Source organism: Talpa occidentalis, unplaced genomic scaffold (genome assembly GCF_014898055.3).
Source record: "Talpa occidentalis isolate TD23 unplaced genomic scaffold, MPIMG_talOcc4v2.1 talOcc4.5, whole genome shotgun sequence".
NCBI lineage: Eukaryota > Metazoa > Chordata > Mammalia > Eulipotyphla > Talpidae > Talpa > Talpa occidentalis.
In genome coordinates, this window is record NW_023604861.1 from 82,713,574 (window position 1) to 82,729,971 (window position 16,398).

Sequence of the window (16,398 nt, forward strand, 5' to 3'; positions counted from 1 at the left end):
TTATAAAATATGAATAGTGTGAGTGCACCATAATGTGTCCAGCCATTTCCCTTATGGGAAACATTGAGGATACTTTCAAATTTTCAATATTTTGAACAATACGGTAGTAGATATCCACATATATACCTTGGAACACATGAGCCTGTTTTTCTGAATCAACTGGGCCATTGACAAATGCGGCCTTAAATGGTTGTGACAATTTGCGGTCTACCAACAGTGAATGGGAGTGTGGATTCCCCCACAGTACATCATTGTTTTATTAGTCATCTACTAATATTCTTCCAGTCTTTTGGAAGATAAATGATTATCCACTGTTGCTTGAACTTGCATTATCCTGATTACTGTGGAATTGTGCTCATCTTTTCAAATGCTTAGTGACCACTTGGATTTTTTTCCTGTTAATGGCCCAGATAGATTACTTGACCATTTATTTTACTAGACTAGTTCCCTTTTTTAAAAAAATCATTTTTTTATATTTGCATATTACATTTTCTAGATATTATTTCTTTGCCTTGTTAAAAAGCATTTTCCTCAATTCTGTGTTTTGTATGCTTGGTTTTGGTGCTTTGTCACTGAAAAATTTTTAGCTTTAATAGAGGAAAATAACTCCTTTGTCTCCTTTATGGTTCCAGTTTTGTGTCTTGCTTAGAAAGCTTCCAACCTCAGATCTGTAAAAACACCTTCCTGAATTTTCTTTTTATGGCTTTATTATTTTATAGTCTGTGACTAGCCCTCTACTCATTTCGAAGTGTATTGTTATTTATGGTGTGAGACAGGAGTTAATTTAATAAGCACATACAATGGACCTTAAAATAGTCATACTTTATCACAATAACTGCAAGGAAAAATTCGAGTTCTAGCAGAACCAAGCTGTAGATTGAGGTAGTAGAAACAGATGACAGAAAAGTTTTGCTTTTGTTTTAATCTAACACTTGGCTTATTTAAAATGTAAAAATTAATTAAATGCCTTTGAAAGGATACAGGACGCTACAATATCTGTATTTTAAGCACACTCTACTAAAAGTTAATTTAACTATACAGGGGGAGCAAAGTCATTCCTTATTCATTCAATCATTCATTTATTAATATTGCAGTGTCATTCCTTTTTATGCTGAGTTGTATCCCATTTCATAGTTGTACCAGTTTGGTTAACCATTCAGCTGTTGAAGGACATCAGGATTTGGAATATTATAAATAAAGCTGCTATGAACGCTTGTACATATGAAAACACTAAGGTCTCATTTCTCTAGGGTACATGCCCAGGAGTGCAGCCACTGGGTTCCATGGTAACCTTATGTTCGACTCTTTAAGAAACTGCCAGGCCATTTCCAAAGTGGCTGTGCCATTTTCCACTCCCACCAGCAATATATGAGAGTTCTCACTTCTCCACATCTTCACCAGCTTTTGACACCCTCAGTAATTTTTATTTTAGCTATTCTAACAAGTGTGTCTCAGGGTTTTCATTTGCCTTTCCTCAGTGGCTGGTGATGTGGAACATCTCATGTGCTTATTTGTATGGCACATTATGTTATCTGGCAGGCAAACCTGAGGTTTCTCTTCTTACAAGTCTCTCGCCTCCCCTGACCCCAAGAAAGAGACTGACCTTGACTACTCCCTGAGCTGGGGGAGCTCCTCTCAGCGTCCCAACCAAAAGGAAATGGGGCAGGGCACTATGGTTTGATCTCAGTGGCTAGGACATCAGCTCAAAGTCTCGGGTAGATTCTAGGGACTTCTAAGGGGAAAGATATGAAGCTTCAGACACTTTAAGACACCCACTATCCTTCTGCTAGTCCCCATCCTTCAAGACATTTCCATAAGATCAATGCCTTTGGAGATGAAGTCACTTGAGTGTCATGAAGAAATTCTGAGACTAATTTCACACTTGGAAATTGTGACCCAGTCATAAGAGGGTCGCAAATATTACCCCACCTTTTCGCATCATGGAAGGCATTGGAGGTGGGGAAGCTTGTATTGACCTCAAAGGCCTATGGTTCCCACCAACCAAGAGCAGGGCCCACATCTCTTTGATTTGCTCTGCACACAGCCTTGAGAGACCAGCCCCATGAAGGGAGAGCCAGCTCTGAGCAGGCACCGTATCCCCCAGCCCAAAGCCACCTTCTCCCTGAGGACTAACTTCAGAGGTGAAGTTGCTAGAGTAACTCGAGATCAGAGGCAGGACCTGTAAGCCAGGAGCCCCTGAGGAGCTGGGGTACGTTCTGGAGGAGTGAGCAGGAGCCAGGAAGCACTGGTATCACAAAACATAGGGGGGAGATTTGGAGGTTTACCTCTAGGGCTGGGATTCCAAATGTAGGATGACATTCTTATGGCTCCCAAGGAGCCTCCGAGCAGACAGTACACCCCAAAGGCAGCTCCTTTCCTACATCTTCCAGGCCAGTGATGAGCCTGTCCTGAAGATTCATTTGCTACCCATGACCAAAGCCCTCTTCATTAAAATCTATCAACTGATTCATTAAGATTACTAAATAGTAGCATTGATTAAGTGAAATGAGGGTGTTTCTAGAGTTTATTGAACACCAGTGTGACCTTGGGTAAGTTACTCAAAATGTGTTCCTCCATTTTCTTGTGTGTAAAATGAGCAAAATATTAGCTCCAACACCATGATATCTGGGAGGGTTCAAGAGCTTATAACAGTGTCTGAGCCAGACATCCTACCAAAAGCAATATACAGATTCAATGCTATTCCAATCAAAATTTCAAAGTCATTCTTCAAAGAAATAGAACAATTATTGATGAAATTCATATGGAATCACCAAAAACCCCGAATAGCCAAAGCTCTCCTGAAAAAAAAAAGAAGGGAATGGAGGCATCACACTCCCAGACTTCAAACTATACTACAAAGCCATAATCATCAAAACTGCATAGTATTGGAACAAGAACAGACATATAGACCAATGGAATCGAATAGAAAATCCAGAAATAAACCCACAGATTTATGATCAACTAATCTTTGACAAAGGAGTAAAGACTATGCATTGGAGCAAAGAAAGTCTGTTCAATAAATGGTGCTGGGAAAACTGGGTCGCTACATGCAAAAGAATGAAGCTTGACCACTACCTCACACCATACACAAAAATCAACTCAAAATGGATTAAAGAACTAGACATAAGACCTGAAACCATAAAATACATAGAAGGAAATAAAGGCGAAACACTACATGATATGCACATCAAAGACATCTTTACAGACACATCGCCCAAAGCAGTGATAGTGAAGGCAAAGATCAACAGCTGGGACTACATCAAATTAAAGAGCTTCTGCACAGCAAAAGAGACAATAACAAAAACAAAGAGAAACCCCACCAACTGGGAGAACATTTTTGCACACAACACTAATGATAAAGGACTGATCACAAAAATCTGCAAAAAGCTGATGAGACTCAACAACAACAAAGAAAATAATCCAGTCAAAAAATGGGCAGAAGAGCTAAAAAGAAACTTCTCTGAAGAGGAAATGCAAATGGCCAACAGGCATGTGAAAAAATGTTCAACATCACTTGTCATCAGGGAAATACAAATCAAAACTACCCTGAGAAACCATCTTACACCAGTGAGAATGGCACATATTAAAAAAACTAGCAACAACAAATGTTGGCGAGGGTGTGGAGAAAAAGGAACTCTTCTGCACTGTTGGTGGGAGTGCAAACTGGTCCAACCACTATGGAGAGCTGTGTGGAGATTTCTGGACCTACTAAGCATAGAGCTTCCATATGATCCAGCAATTCCACTCCTAGGTATTTACCCAAAGGACACAGAAACATCAATTCCAAAGAACACCTGCACCCCTATGTTTATAGCAGCACTGTTTACAATAGCTAAGCTTTGGAAACAACCCAAATGCCCAAAAATAGATGACTGGATCAAGAAGATGTGGCACATATATACCATGGAATATTACTCAGCATTCAAAAAAGATAAACACATGCAATTTGCAGCAACATGGATGGCGCTGGAAGGGATCATGCTCAGCGAAATAAGCTAGAAAGAAAAAGAAAAATACCGGATGGTCTCACTCATAGCAGGAATCTAGAGAACTTAAATAAGGGACCAGGAAAATGAATAACTATAAGAAAGTGAAAATCAAAATCAACAAAAAACTATGAACCAGAGACACTTTTTGGGGAGTGGGGGGCGGGAGGGGAGGGATTGGGGTCAGAATGGGGGGAATGCAAATGTATGGGGAATATAAAAATAAAATTTTTTATTTAAAAAAAAAAAAAAAAAAAAACAGTGTCTGAGCCAGAGCAAGCATAGCAGAGGAGTCAGCTATTATTCCGAAAATCAGAGCAGCAATAGCCTCTAAAACCTGTGGCTACATTGCAAACGCCAACTGCGCGCGCCCCCTAGAGGGCTCTGGAATTCCTGCACCCTAAGAGGGCTTGTGCTAAGGGCTGCCTTGAGTCTGTAAGTTTTCTTATTTTCCTTATTTTTTTCATGCCACCTCCCACCCCTCCCAATCGAGTTGGTAGGTTTTTTATTGACACTGTTCCTTCCATATAATGGTAAATTACTGTTCATTTATTTTCACTATGACTGACATCATGTGTGGGGAGTGGTTTGAAAAATCCTACAGAATATGATGTTGCATATTTCCATAGTCTAATTTTTGACACAGTGTTTTCTAATAGCTAGATTTCAAGCCATAAGTGTGTATGGTTCAAATATGGAGCACCTTTCCCCTACAGTTAATATATATATAAGCTCTCCCCCTGCCCCAAATATTTTGGTTTTGCAGAATACTTTGTTGCTGTTACTGATTTAAGTGGGACTATATGGTGAACGTGAGCTGCAGGGTTTCCAACTTCTCTTAAGTAGGCTCCCCGAAATAGTGGGTGCCTGAGCATGAAAGGCTTTCAAGGGAGGGTTGCCTGCTGTTCAGGACTAGTTACATGGGGTTTACCTTGCTGGAAAGCTCCCCAACAACTTGATGCTATGGAATTGGCCTTTGGTGTTCCTCTTGGGGGCCCCATCACCTCAAGCCACTCTGAACCCCATACCAGCTAGCTTCTCTGTGAACCCCAGGGAGGTCTGTGGGCAGGTATCCCCTCCTGCCCCCCCCCCCCCACACACACACCCGGGGCTTCGGACCTCTGGACATCACCTTCACTAAGCTTTATCTGATTGATTATACCAAATTTTAATCTCTCCTCTGCACTCGAGAACTCAGTATATCTCCATTTGTTCCTTAATCCACTGAGGGAGCAGATTCCTGGCTGGGTCAGAGGGAGTTCTTTTGCCCAGGCCATAATGGTAGAGCTGGCATTTGCACTAAGGCATAAATGTACAGTGTTTGCTACAACATACTCCACTGGGTGAGTAAGGAAGGCCTAGAGAGAGTGAGCAGCACAAGGCCGAAGAGATCCCTTGGAGATCACTGTGCCTCTTACAAAGACCCTTGTTGCTAACTCCTTAACTAATCAATGCACCTGCCATATTTCATGGTCTCTGCAGATGCCAAAGGCACCATCCGGGAAATTGTCCTGCCCAAGGGCCTCGACCTGGACCGGCCCAAGCGGACCCGCACGTCCTTCACGGCGGAGCAGCTGTACCGCCTGGAGATGGAGTTCCAGCGTTGCCAGTACGTGGTGGGCCGCGAGCGCACTGAGCTGGCCCGCCACCTGAACCTCTCTGAGACCCAGGTAAAAGTGCAGGGCCAGGCCTTTCTATACCCCCCACCACTGGGCCCTCAGAAACCTCTGGGGGTGTGAGCCCAACTGTGGTGGAGAGTTGGGCCTAAGTCCAGATTCATTAGGCACTTTCGGTGGATTATGGAAAAAGAGCAGAGAAACAGGAGGGAGGGGCATTCAAGTAATAGGAAGTGGCTCAGGGGGCTGTTGGGCCTAAGGGAGCCTGCAGGGAGGGATGGGGGAGGTGGGTGACTTGCTGGGAACCAACATTAGGGGAGAAACTAGACATTACAAAATGGGCTGAAGACTTCTAATTTCCCCATTCTGGGCATTCCCCCACTCCATCATGTTCCCTTCATGCTCATGTGCCTCAGATACCCTCTTTACCTGGGAAGAGCTTAGTGTTTTAACAATTGTTTACTTAACCCAAAGGAAAACCTTTTATGAACTCAACACCGGCTGTGTGAATGAGACATTTCAAGCTGGCAATAGAGCTGATGATGATGATGATGATGACAGTAACACTTAGCACTTCCATGGCCCGAGGATGTGGGAGGATGTTCCTTTTATGCCTGCTGCTTCCTTCCCTTGGCACCATGGTGGACGGGAGTCAGGGTGGGAGCCTCTGGGAAGTGGCTGCTCTTCTGGGGGCACAGCCATCTCCTCCTGGACCTGTTTCTTCCAGTTGCCCTTGTAGAGCCCCAAACAACCCAGCAGATGGCCTGGGGCCCTGAGCCCTCCTTCCCCGCTGGGCTGGAAAGCCAGACTATGATCAGAAGGCACCCCTGCCCCCCTTCTACCCATCCCATCCCTTCAGTCCCCTGAAGTCTAGGTGTGGAGTCACCACTCAATACCTGTGCCTCCCTTCTGTCCTAAGGATCCTCTGCCTGCCATAGTTTTGCCGCTTAAACTCTCCCCTGAAACCTCACTGTCAGGATACCTCAAATTCTCAGGCCAGCAATTCTTTTGGGAACTCATTCTTCCCTTTCCCTGCCCCACCCCCACACCCTACACTTACCTGCCTTTAAAAGCCAAGTTCTTCCACCCTCAGGAGTCTTCTCTAAGGCTTCTGGACTTCATCCTGAGAGAGACCTTCAAGGCTTGACCTGGAAAGTGAATGAGAGAGAGAGAGAGAGAGAGAGAGAGAGAGAGATAGAGAGAGAGAGAGAGAGAGAGAGAGAGAGAGTGTGTGTGTGTGTGTGTGTGTGTGTGTGTGTCAGGCCCTAACCCAAAAGAATGGGAAAGAATTTGCCCTCTAGGGAAGGAATTTACCAGCGAGCATGGAGTGTAGTTGAACCAGGTAAGGCTTTATTAGAGAGACTCATGCATGAGGGAGCCAGTGCCAGAAAAAATTAGCCTGGCTCCTAGAAGGGAGTGAGGAGTTGATATATATATATATTTTTTTTTTTAAGATGCATTTATTCATGCATACAAGAACTGGTGTATAGGCAAGAGGTGTGGGGGATGAGAGGATTCACCAGAGACAGAGTGGGGAGCAGAACAGGCAGATTGACTGAAATACACTGCTGAGGGGAGCAGCGGGCGAGACAGGAGAGGTCTGCTGTACCATGTGGGTAGCTCCCTGGGCGGCCAGGGATCGAACTTGCGCTGCAGAGGCTGTGGATAGCTTCATAGTGTGGTGCTTAACCCCTTGCACCACCAGTAAGGCCCAGAAGGTGATATTTAAAGGATAAGTCTGTGAGGTGGGGAGGAGGAGAGTAGTGTCATAGCTTGTTCCAGGCTGGGCTATACCTGGCACGTGCATACGGGTTACATTCCAACTACATGGATGTGAGACTTGACCTTCCAGGAAATTTGCAAGATAATCATTAGTCAAGATCTAACCCTTTTTGTCTAGCATGGTGCTTCATGGTCAGTGGGAGTGTGGGTGTGGGATAGGATATGGTGTGTGGGGGATGGGTTAGGTGTGGATGTGGGTGTGAGTGGGTGTGAGGTGTGTGGTGATTCCAAGCAGTATGCACTTCTTAAGAGCATGTTTGAAGGCCAAATCTTTTGAGGCCTCCTTGGGTTATAGTGAGTCCTCAGTGAATCCTCAACTTATTGATTATCAACACCCTCCTTTTTCTTCCTCCAGTCCTGGCATTTTGCACATAATATAAGGTACAGCTAACATATATTGAGAACTTTCTGTGCAGCAGGCACTGTTTCAAGTGCTAACTCACCACAACCTTGTGGGGTAGATGTGAAGATTTTCTTGTGACACGAATATACTGTTTTCCAGCACCACCACCAGTTCTCTAACACCAACAAGGTGTCCAGCAATGCAATTCCATTATGTTCTGACTCTAATTCCCAGAGTGAGACCCTATAGGCTAAGCAATCAATCCCACAGGATAGTCCCACATCACATGCTAGTTGTAAGTTCAGGGCCCAACTATGCTTCTGACCAGTTATAAATTTGGGGGTTCCCCACACCCACCTCTGGTTGAACAATTTGCTGAAATGACTCAGAACTCAGGGACACACTTTGCTTACAGTCAAGGGTTTATTATAAAGGATACACCCAGAAATAGCCAAATGAACCTGATGCATAGAGCAAGGCATGGGCACAAGTTCACAGTTTCCATCCTCTTTCTGGGTGCTCCCAGCACTTCCACATGTTCATCAAACCAGAACCTCTGAAAAATCTCATTGTTCAAGAGTTCTGAAGATCCACTCTTCAGACTCCACCCCTCCCTGGAGGTCAGGGGTAGGGCTGAAAGTGCCAAATCTCTCATCACTCACCTGACACTCTTTTTGCTGGCAATCCCATGGGCTGGCCAGGAAAGCCTCCCTGAGGAGCTGACATTGAGCTGAGGTGTGAATGACAGGAAGAGACAGTCAGACAAGGAAGCAGCAGAGAGGCCAAGACTATGAAGGGAAACTATGAAGGCTTGTGGTGGGAACGGCACAGGATGTTTTCCAAATGTCAGTCAGTGCAACTAGGATTGGAGGGTCTGAAGGCAGGTTAGGTGGGCAGGTCTTGCTATGCGTAGAGGTCCCTGTAAGATTGTGAAGGGAGAGTGGCAGGAGGTGATTGGGACTTTACAGCATTCACTCTGCTGTCATCTAGAGCTGGAGAATGGGGATAATAGGGGACCAGTTAGGAGCCACTGCCAAGGGGTGGGGTGTAGGTGTGGGGGATATGGAGGGAGGAGACATGTGAACTGATCTGAGATGTACTCTCATTTGGAGGTAGAACCTACCAGGACTTGCTCATGGATCACATGCACAAGGCAAGGGAAAGAAGGGTGGTCTGGGTCTGAACAACTGGATGAATGATGAGAAATGGCAAATGATGCCACTCAAGTTGAGAAAGTCGGGGAGGAGCAGGATAGTGGGAGAGGAATCTAGAGTTTTGTTTTCAGTCATTTCAGTCTGATCCAAAAGAGGGCTCAAAAAGTTGATCAGGTATTTCTTCAGGGGATCCTGAAGAACTCTTGTCCTGGTGGCCAAGTGGTATTGTATTTATCCTTGTTTTCTCAGCACCAGGCAATGCTGGCATGCATTGGAAGCTTGCTATTTTTGTGTCGTATGAATGAATGACCAGACTGCCAGGGTCAGAGCAGGAAACTAGAAAAGAATATGTGGCTGGGGAGGAAAGGAAGGAGAGAGCCTGGCTCCAGGACTCCCCCTCGCCTGGTCTGGGGGACTTTTCCAGGGCGCGATGGCCAGGTGCCAGTACCAATATGGACAAGATCACCATTTAAGTGGATAAGAGTAACTCTGGCCCTTCAGCACCCCACTGCCTCTGCCCAGATGGCTTCTTCCAGGACATTGGAATGGGGGTAACTTTCTGGTCCAAATTTCAAACACCAGGGTCATCTCAGATACACAGTTACCTTTCACCTCAGATTTAGTCTGTGTCCATGGCCATCAGAAGCAATTTAATGAAGAGTAACATCCTGTCCAAATCAACAGAGGGTCCTAGAATTTAATGCTGACTACGAGCTGGAACGTGGTGATGGATGATCTTCCAAAATGTGCCTCTTCGGTCCTGCAGTTGAGTGAAACCTCGCTCAACCTTGGTTACAGCTGGGGTCACAGTGTGGTCCAGCGAGGGACAATGAAGTAAAATCACCAGCATTCCAGGGGAACCAGGAGAGGCAGAGACAAGACCAAGGGATGCAGGGAGACTACAGAGGAGAGGGCGCTGGCCCAGGAAGCACACTGCGTGTCCAGGATAGGACTTTGGCCTCCTGAAGAGCACAGCTGCATTGAGCCTCAAAGATCAGTAACTTTGGCTTTCTTTAAAAAAAAAAAAAGATTTATTTATTTATGCATACAAGAACTGGGGTTTGGGCCAGAGGTGTATGTGTGTGGGGGTAAGAGTATTCACCAGAGACAGAGTGAGGAACAGAACAGGCAGACTGACTGAAATACACTGCTGAGGGGAGCAGCGGGCGCGACAGGACAGATCTGCCGTGCCCTGTGGGTCACCTCCCTGGCCGGGCATCGAACTGGCGCTGCAGTGGCTGCGGATAGCTTCATAGTGCTGTGTCTTAACCCCTTGCGTCACCAGGGAGGCCCCAGTAATTTTGGCTTTAACCCTGAGAAGAGGGTAACCCCCAAGGTGGAAAGGATACTTCCTGGAGGAAGAGGGATAAGTTCAGAAGCTCTGAATCACTCACACCATATGTCCCTTGTTTGCTAAGCCTTATGAATCACCCCTTAAAGAGCACCAGCACCCTCTCCTAGTGTGCAACACCAGAACTTTAAAATGCCTGTGCCTAGGCCCCGCCCCTAGGAATTCTGATGTCATGGATTGGGATGAAGCATGGTCCTTGTGATTTAGGAAAAAAAACCACCCCAGGTAATTCCAAAGTGCAACCAGAGTTGAGAATCCCTGAGCTGGTCCTTAAGTCACCACCGAACAGACACACCTAGCCCCTGCTCACCTGCCCTCTGCCTTCTCTCCCCTTCCAGGCCCACCTTCCCGGGAAACCCCCACACCAAGGTCCAGCCCGTTGCTGGCCCTTGTGACTGCCACTCCTTTGTTCCTCAACAAAATGTCTCCTTTTGCTGGGAGTGAGTGAGAGCTCCTCTCTACCATACCCTCAGCAGCGACCCCAGGTGCTCTCTTTCCAGCAGCAAACCATGACCCACGTCCAATGTGGCTGCCACCCTGAGAAGCTTTCTACAAGGATTTCCTTATTTAATCCCTGCAACAGCCCCCATTTTAAAGATGAAAAGCTGAGACCTGGGGGTTCTTGGAGGTGGTGCCTGGCCTGAGGTCGTAGGTCCTCAGAAAAGTGGGCACTAACCTGCCAGATAATCAAAATCGAGGAGCCTTTCCAGTAGGGGAAAAGGAAGCAGCAAGATACAGAGTATGGTCCCCAAGGATCTGGTAGTTTTGTTTGGTGGAGCAGACAAATTCTGGCAGTGACAAAAATAAGGGTTTTTTTCTTTCTAGTTTCTTCCTTCAGTCAGACTTGGTTAAACCTTCCTTGACCATCCCTTATTTATAACCCCTTCAGTGTCACCTCTTCAAAGAGGCTGTGCTTGCCACACTTAAAAAGATGGTCATCTCCCCCCTTATCTTGCCACTGTCCTCCAAAGCAGGGCCCCCCAGTGTGTGGTCCTTGGTCTGGTACCTCACAAACTGTTATTTGTCCATGACAAGAACAGAAATGGAGAATATGTGTTTAGAAATGAATACATGTATACATTAAAAATGTATACAGAATTTTTCCAGTGTAGTTAACAACTTGGAGTTTAGGGAAGTCAACTCCCCACATAGTAAAAAATGTGATTGTAACCTCTGAATCACTGAAAACTTAGCCGTTAATAGCCTCCTGTTGACCCGAAGCCTTACCAATAACATAAACAGTGGATGAACACTTATTTTGTATATTCTGTGTATTACATACTGCACTCTTAAACTAGAGTAAGCTAGAGAAAAGAAAGTGTTATTAAGAAAATCATAAGAAGGGCCTCCCTGGTGGCACAGGTGGTTGAGTGCAGTGCTATGAAGCTGTCCGCAGCCTCTGCAGTGCTGGTTCAATCCCCACCGGCCTCGGAGCAACCCAAATGGCGAGCAGACCTCTCCTGTCTCGCCTGCTGCTCCCCTCAGCAGTGTATTTCGTCAGTCTGCCTGTTCTGCTCCCCACTCTGTCTCTGGTGAATCCTCTTACCCTCCTGTGCATCTGAACTGTACCCTGGTTCTTGTATAAATAAATAAATCTTTAAAAAAAAAAAAGAAAATCATAAGAGGGCCTCCCTGGTGGCATAGAGGTTAATGTCTCAGCACTATCAAGCTATCACCAGCCACTGCAGCATGAGTTCAATCCCCAGTCGGCCAGGGAGCTAACCCACATGGCACAGCAGGCCTCTCCTGTCTGCCTGCTGCTTCCCTCAGCAGTGTATTTTAGTGGACCCACCTGTTCTGTTCCCCACTCTGTCTCTGGTAAATCCTCTCACTCCCCACACCTCTGGCCTAAACCCAGTTCTTGTATGCATAAATAAATAAAAATAAATCCTTATTAAAAAAAGGAAAACCATAAGGAAGAGAAAATATATTTACACAAGTGAATTGTATTTATCAAGAATGTAAGTTAACAACATGGTCTGTTTATAAGAAAATCCATGGATTTCAAACCCAAATCCACAGTTCAAATCCATATTCCAGAGTCAACTGAAATTCATTTTAATTGTATTTTACAAAACACAACAGGTTGGATACTTTAAAAAGTGTCCCCTGTCCCCTCCTACTTTAATGTGAGAGACATGTCCACAATCCCTATTGTCACCCAACAGCCAGGCCTGTGTGTTCATCTGCTGTTGGTCACCTGTCTCTCCCTCCAAACTGTCCACTCCCTACAGTGAGGATTAGCTCCGCTTGTTTTCTTTGCTGATTCCCTGAGCCTAGAACAGCACCCAGCACATAGTGGGCATTGAACACATATCTGTTGAATGAATGAATGAATGAGTGAGTGTGTGAGTGAGTGAGTGAATGAATGAATGAAGCAATCAGTCTCGAGTAGATCCTGAAATTCTCTGGTCACTTTTGGTTATTGAAACAATCCAATCCCATTTAAAGAACCAAACTCACATCTTTTTCAAATCTCATCTTCTCTCCCCCACTGAGAACAGCCCAACTCACTGCTGGGGGAGGCTGCAGGGGAGGAAACCCAGTCTGCGGTCTCCAACACCTCCCCTTGTAATGTCTGGGAGGGTGTGTGATCTGTCTGAGTCACCTGCCCCCTCTCCAAGCTACCTCCCCCAGGGTTGGAGGCCAGAGGTATATCTTTTTAAATCACTGGGTACTTTCTAGTGTGAGGAGGGCTCTCCTGACACACACTGGCTGGCAGGTCTTTCTGCAGGTGGTTGCTCCTGCAGGGATGCTCAGCTTCACAGGGATCGTATCCTCCCTTAGGGCCTCCAAAAGTTAGGGAGGACCAGCTAGGTATCTCCAGCCTTTTCTTTCCAGGTCCTCACCAGTCTCTGCTCAACCTGCAGTCACACACTGACCCTGCCACTGTCAGCCTCCTGACACCTCCAGACCAGTAGCAGGGCCAGCCTATGTGCTCCTGGGGACATAAGTCTGGGTTTTGCAATGGTGGCACCAGGGACACGGGTCTGCAGATGCTGTGTCTGGGCAAGGTTTGCAGCTGGGGAGCAACTGTCATCTTTCCTTGCAGGCACTTGCAATCCCTACGAGTGTTTCTTCCAGGACCTCCTGACTTCCCTTCTGTGGGGAGGAGGGGGGGAGGACCCTCTCCCTCTCAGAAAAAGGGGGAAATTCCCTGTTACCAGCAGGGATCCCCGTGTACTGACACTGGTTTCCCCCAACTGCCCTTTCTCCCAAAGATTAGGACTGGGTTGGAACACTGGCACTGGGTGGCAGGAGAAGGCCAGTTCCACCTCCTTTCAGAGATCTTGAAGATGGTCTCTGCTCTTCTGTTGAGGACTCTGTTTAGGATGTGGGTATTTGGCACCACTTTGTGCCCAGTTTTGAGTGTGTGGCGTTTGGAAGTTCCCCTCAACATCTTGCCACATCCTCTTACAGTGGAATCTCGTTGAGAAGCCTGGACCTTACAGATAATGAGATTGGAGGAGGTTGCTGAAAATTTCCAACAGGGAAATGACCAAATTGGGTTCGAGAACTCCCCTCAGAGACAGTGTGGGGACACCATGAGGAGGGGGGAATCGGCTAAGAGTAGAAAGTATGTGGGTAAAGAGGGGAGCTTCAAATGCCATTCTGCCAATCCATTCTGCATCCTTGCCCAGGGTCAGCTTAGCAGTGGAGGGGTGCCCATGACTTGGGGGAACAGGGCCCCTTTATCAGTTCACTCAGACACAATTAGAGCTTGTGGGAGGGCCTAAATGACCATCGGATTGTTCTTCTTTCCCCTCTCACTCCACCCCTGCGCCTCCACTCCTCTGTGCCCCCATGCCCTTCCTCTCCTTGTTTCCTCCCACCTCCCCCTACTTTGCTTTGCCTGTCCCCTGTCCCTTCTGACCCACTTTCCACCCTCTGCCCCAAGGTGAAGGTCTGGTTCCAGAACCGCCGCACCAAGCAGAAGAAAGACCGGAGCAGAGACCTGGAGAAGCTGGCGTCCTCCTCGGCCTCCAAGGCCTTCGCCACCTCCAACATCCTGCGGCTGCTGGAGCAGGGCCGGCTGCTGTCCGTGCCCAGGGCCCCCAGCCTCCTGGCACTAATCCCCAGCCCACCGGGCCTGCCTGCTGACCACAGGGGCACCCCCATGAATGACCCCAGGAACTCCTCCCCGTGCCTCAGCCTGTTCACCTTGGCCTCAGGGTCACCCCCACTGCAGCCCCTTCCACCAGCCCTCTGCCTTTCCACTGCCCCGCTCCTGGACATGGCTACCGGCTACGAACTGGGCTCCTCAGCCTTTGAGCCCTACAGCCGGCTAGAGTGGGGAAAAGACAGCCCCTGCGGCAGCAAGAAAGCTAATGCTTAAGCCTCCACCCACATGTGATATGGAGTCCCCACATAGCACCACCCCCGCCTCCTGCCCCCCACTGGACTGCCCTGAGCAGACCCCAGTGGAGGGGAGGCAGCCTCGTGTCCTGCCTCCCACCCCCAGCTCAGAGACTGACCAGATGGCCTTGTCCTGCAGCCTGTGTGTGAGTGCAGTGTGAGTGCACCTCTCCCTGAAATAAAAGGAAAAAGATCACAAGAAGGGAAATGGAGTCCCCAAAGCACTGCCACTGCCCCTCAACCCTCTGTCCCCCTCTCCTCACTGGAAGGTAACTGGGCTGAGGTCAGGGGGACCTCTGATCATTGGGGGCAGAAGCTGGGACCATGTTTCCAGTTCCAGGGGGGATATGGAACCTCAGACATGGGTTATCAAGCACCTGGCTCCCACTCTCACTTAGAGCTCCCATCTGGGTTCACGTTTGTTGGTTAAGCAATGACTTTTGCAAGTTCCTGTTTCCAACCTTAAACTATTTGAGTGGGGGAACGTGAAGTCCTTGGAGAGGGTGGATGATGAAAGGGGAGGGCAGGACCCAGAGAGCCAGAGGAAGGCATCAAAGGTAAACCGGCCAGACCCCACATGCATTAGAGGACCTGCCTTCCAAGGGCAACCACTAGAAACAATTAAAAGCATTTTTTTTTTTGCTCAAGCAAGCCACTTTTATTTCATTATGTATTTTTCAGTCACTGTAGGCTTATTCCTATAAGCCAAGGTAGTCCAGAGAATCCTGTACCCTGCACCTGGTCTCCCGCAGTGGTTGCGTCTTCTGGAACCCTAGTGTATCAACATCAGGAACTGACTTGGGTACCATGTGTTGTGGGTAGTCCCATTGTGTCACGTGGGTGAGATGCCTGGAACCACCACTGCAGTCAACACAGGGAACTGTCATCGCTAGAGAGGTCCCCGTGCCTCTCCTGCAGAGTCACACCCATGCCACCCTCACTTAACAGCATTCTTGAAAGACTGGGAATTGTGAACAAGGCCCCACAGAACTGATCTCAGTGCGCAGGGGAGGACCCAGGGTGAGATTTCCACTCTGGGGAGAGAAGGGAAGAGTGGTGTGCACCTGTCTGCTCTGGGAAACATATTTGGTTTCAGATTGGCTGCGCTGCTCTGGGAAACACATATTTGGTTTCAAATTGGCTGCCTTCAGTCACTCAGAGGATCCAACAGACACCCATGCTCCCTCTCTTCCCTCTACTGCCCCCCCCAACTCCACCCCCACTCCATTAGTTTGGGGATGTGCTTAGAGAGGCCCAGAAATCCTAAGTCTGGAATGAGACATGGGGATGCCCTGGGCAGACCGTGGGTTGTCCACCCTGTTTTGTTCTGTAGACCTGTGCCACACTCCCCCACCCTGGGAGAAGGCAAGCCCATGAGCCACTGGGCATGGAGAGGATTTCTCCATTTGTACTTTCTCCCCTGCTGAAAATGCAGAGCCAGGGGGCCCCTGGGACCCTGGTGATGAAACTCAGGAATGTGAGACAGGGTCCTAAATTCAGATGGACCCTGCTCTGGTTCTCAGGTTGCTCTCAATATTAGGAGACAGGAAGGCATGAGACCCAAGATCCAAGTGTGAGGGAGGAAACACAGGGTGAGCACTTGAAATCTCACAACTCAGTAGAAGTGACAAAAAAGAACTCACGAAAAAGGTGTCACAAAGGAGACCAGAAGTGCAGAGAATACAGGTGCTGGAGGGCTCCTACAGGAGGGGGCAAGAAACTGGCCCAAGAATGATCCACAGAAGATGTCCCAAAAAAGATGATAATGGAAACGTGCAGGGAAAGAAGTAGCCCGTATGGTCAGGAAAAG

General features: G+C 47.5%; 1 protein-coding gene across 1 annotated transcript in view; it reads left to right on the forward strand.

Annotated features, from left to right (window-relative positions):
* Positions 1–15,209, forward strand: part of VAX2 (ventral anterior homeobox 2) — a 28,407-nt gene extending 13,198 nt beyond the window's left edge. Inside the window, exons 2-3 of the mRNA XM_037528828.1 lie at positions 5,469–5,656; positions 14,131–15,209. Coding sequence (XP_037384725.1) covers positions 5,469–5,656; positions 14,131–14,568 — 626 coding nt within the window. The 3' untranslated portion in view covers positions 14,569–15,209. The remainder of the gene's footprint in view (positions 1–5,468; positions 5,657–14,130) is intronic.
* Positions 15,210–16,398: the final 1,189 nt, after the last annotated feature.